The following is a 4036-nucleotide window of genomic DNA, read 5'->3' as shown; positions in this document are numbered from 1 at the left end:
AAAAAAAAAAAAAAAACGAACAATCGTGTTTCAAGTAAAATGCAAATGGAAAGCTTTTATCATATACATCGTGTAATGTTAGATGGTAATCAAATTTTTCCAATGAAAATATTACAATAACCTCTGAAATGATTACACTTTGTAAATTTCATTCTACTAGTAGGGGTACATTCATATCTATATTTTTCATGATAAATATTTCAACTCACGATAGCATTTAAAGATAGATAGAAATAAAATCGACCTAACATATATTTTCAACGTATTACGTATCGTTCTTTTTATATATCGTTAACTACATACTTCTCGATGACATTAAATCGATAAAAACGTATGTAAGACTCGCATTACGAACGTTCCGTGTTACTTTGCACAAGTCCGCTCACCTTCGCCCTTAGATCAGAACAGAAAAGGAGGGAGGGCAAGGTGGTACTCAGCCAACGTAAGAAACAGCCTAATGGCGAACGAAAGAGAAGACTGTGGGACAGACGGAATAAAGAGAAAGAAAGAAAGAGAAAGAGAAACGGAAAGAGAAACAGAAAGAAAAACAGAAAGAGAGAGAGAGAAAGAGAGAGACGAGCCTACCCATTATCCTGTGGCGATTCTCCGATTGACCCCAACCGATTGTGATTGCAGATGAGATTGCACACTATCTTTTCTCTCTCTCTCTCTCTCTCTCTCTCTCTCTCTCTCTCTCTCTCTCTCTCTCTCTCTTTCTCTCTCTGTCTCTCTCTTTCTTTTTCTTCCTCTTTTGCGCGCGCGCAAAGAAGGGTGTGCGTTACGAAAACGCGCGAGAACCAATGGCAAAAATAACTTGGATAATAATGAACGCGATCTTCGATTTTCGACATCTTTCTTTCTTTTTTTCGTTTTTTTTTTTTCTCTATATCCTTTCCTTTAATTACATCTCTTTATACTCGCCGCATCCTCAACTCATTAGTATAATATAATATAATATAATATAATGTATCGATTCCGTAATAAAAGAAAAGAAAAAAAATTGGTTTGTTTCTTTTGCATTCTCTCGTTTTCTCTTCTTTTTCTTCCCTTTCTTTTTTCTTGGAAAAAAAAAATTAATCGATCGAAATCGTAGAACGTAGTGTTTCTGTATTATCTGTAAATATTTTGTTGATCTTGTTTTCTTTTTTTTTTTTTTTATCGATCGTTCGTCATTTTACGAATTTAATATAACGATTGTTTTGTATTTTACGTACGAATTAAAAATGGTTTAACCTTTACAAACCTTGCGAACTAGAGTAATATATATATTTCAGATTCGAGAGAAACGTTTGGAAAAAATGATAAAGGAAGAAATGTCTTGGAAAGAAGAAATCATATATTCTAGAAATCCTGTTTTCGATTCATTTTCTCAAGATGAATGATCCCCGTTGCACTTGTTGTGTATCTCAATTACCGTAGTACCATTCGAAGTGGTATACTACATAAGATAATTTGTAATATATCGTATATCTTGTACCATAAGAACGTTATTTTCTTTTAGTTTCTTAACACTCGCAATATACAATCGTAACATGGCATTGTGTGTCTTGATAATGAACGTTTCGTAGAAATCTCGAACGAAGTGGTAAACGAGAAGGCATTGTCTTCTCGAGTCATTGTTTTTCGACAGATATATAATCTAATAACGAGTGTTTCGCGTGTTTCCCGAAGTTCAACGAATATATATATATATATATATATATATATATATATATATATAATATATAATATATAATATATATACATATATTCCGCTTTCGTATCTTCTTTGATATATAGTACGTAAAAAATCAAACTAACAAATCCCGATGATAAAGAACGTTTATAATTTCTAAAAATTTAACGCTAAACATTTAAAAGCTGGCCTACCTTGAAAGTAGCTTTTCGTGCGAAGATAACTAACGCTGAGCCTGAGGATGCTGAGTCGATCGAGCTTGCTTAGAATATTTTGTTCGAACGGAAGTAACGAAGCCAGTGTATCCAGTTCGGCGTTCAATCGTTCTCTGTGCCGTTTACTCGGATTCGACTTTGTCACGCCATCCTTTTGGGGTGGTTTCAAACTGTAAACAAATGTCAATGACAAATTTGTTAATTCGTTGTAAACATTCTCCGAAAGAAGAAACTATCAACAAACTCATCGAGAGTGATCTATATGACCTATAAGATATATAAGTCGTAAAAGATATTTTGAGGGTATCGATAATAACATAAACAAGACGAATATACACGGTGAGAAAATAGAAAGAGGAAAAGGAATAAGAAGGTGAGATAAAACAAGAGAGAGAAAGAGATAGGGAGAAAGAAAAAGAGAAAGAAAAAATGAGAGAGAAAGAGAAAGAGAGACCAGTGGCTCGCCAGGTCTCTGAACGAATTGATTTCTTTTTGTTTGCCACTCCTCCGGTTGAAAGGATTCCGGCGATTCCAGTGAGCCACTGAGCCACTGCTTCGAAATGGTTAGCAATGCGAACAACCGGAGAACGCGTTGCCTGCAGGATTTCGATAATTAAAACTGGCCAATGCCACAGCTGCTGATTGACACGACGAGGAAAGCCTGCCGCGGGCTCGTATAAATATCCATACATATGTGTGCGTGTATGTGTAATGTATATATATATATATATATAGAATGTATATATATATGTGTGTGTGTGTGTATATAGAAATGGCTACTCCACATTAGGAAATACATTCTTACAAATGTTTATACTTAAGTTAGTAACGACCTCGTAACATCGAATATTTACGTCAATATGGCTCTCGTCCAGTTTCGGCATAAAACGTGCGAGAAGGTTATTCAGCATTTATGACAGTGGTTACCGACAAGTAAGACTACTAACTTGGTGGTCGACTATTTAATGGACAATGGCGTAGACATTGAAGCTTTACGAATCTTTAACGCATGGTGAGAATGTTAAATTTCTTAAAAAAAATTTCTTTTGTCGTTTCTACACCTACCACTCGCTCTCCCTCCAATATCTATGGGCGTGTACATAAATATATGGTTTAGTTCGTTAACAATGCCAAGTCAAGTACGTCAGCGAATAAGGAAGACGTGCGTTTTAATTAAGAACATTAGCCACAACGAAATACCAATAACATGCTAATCGTTCTCTTATCCGGCTATGAAGGTAACTCAAAATTTGCATAATACCTATCGTTCTCGCAAATCGAGCCGAGCGGTTTCCCGCACGGTTCCGCATTTATTATAATATTACAATATATATATACATACACATATACATATATATGTAATGTATGTATGTATGAAGGTATGTATGTACGTATGTATGTATGTATTTAAAAAGTTGGATTATTTTCCGTAGATTAGCGACAACGACATTGAGTTTGCGAGGTGGGTAATATTAATACTAATAATAATAAAATAATAATAATAATAATAATAATAATAATAATAATAATATTAATAAGAATAATAATAATATTCATAAATATAATCTATGTAACGTCATCGCACGCACCAACCATTTGCATTATCGACATTCGTCCATTTTAAAAAATAAAGAAACAAATGTATGGAAGAAACGAAAAGAAAGGATCAAGAAAAAAGAAAAAGAAGAGTATGAAAAAGAAGAAGAAGATGAAGAAGAAGAGGAAGAAAACATACCGCCGCCACTGACCGCTTTACCGAATTAATATGCAAAATCAAATTTTACGGATTCTACCTCCAAGTGTTTGTTTAATTGAACCGCTCTCGACATGGGGCGAGGGCGGGTGCAGAGACAGGAGAATGGGGAATGGGGAATGAGGAATGAGGAATCGGGGTAGGCATAGCGGCAAACTAAAATGCTACTTAAAAGACGGACACAACCGTGTCAAAGAGACCGGCCTGCCCGACGTTCTTAGGCCTATACTTAGGAATAATTATTATCTTACGCATATACGTATATTTAACGACCGAGAGAGAGGGAGAGAGTGAGAGAAATGAGAGAATGAGAGAAAGAATGAGAGTGAGAGAAAGAGTGAAAGAGAGAAGAGAGAGAGAGAGAGAGAGAGAGAGAGAGAGAGAGAGAGAGAG

The 4036-nt window shown here is 35.2% G+C and overlaps 1 protein-coding gene across 2 annotated transcripts in view; it reads right to left on the bottom strand.

Moving 5' to 3' along the window:
• LOC122630920 (aryl hydrocarbon receptor protein 1) overlaps positions 1-4036 on the bottom strand; it is a 111367-nt gene that overhangs the window by 63327 nt on the left and 44004 nt on the right. For both annotated transcript variants that reach the window (XM_043815974.1, XM_043815975.1), the window contains exon 2: positions 1870-2060. In XM_043815974.1, the coding sequence (XP_043671909.1) occupies positions 1870-2060 (191 nt within the window). The remainder of the gene's footprint in view (positions 1-1869; positions 2061-4036) is intronic.

This window comes from Vespula pensylvanica, chromosome 8, assembly GCF_014466175.1.
Source record: "Vespula pensylvanica isolate Volc-1 chromosome 8, ASM1446617v1, whole genome shotgun sequence".
Lineage (NCBI taxonomy): Eukaryota > Metazoa > Arthropoda > Insecta > Hymenoptera > Vespidae > Vespula > Vespula pensylvanica.
Note: the sequence above shows the minus strand (reverse complement) of the source record. Positions and strands in the feature narration are given on the sequence as shown.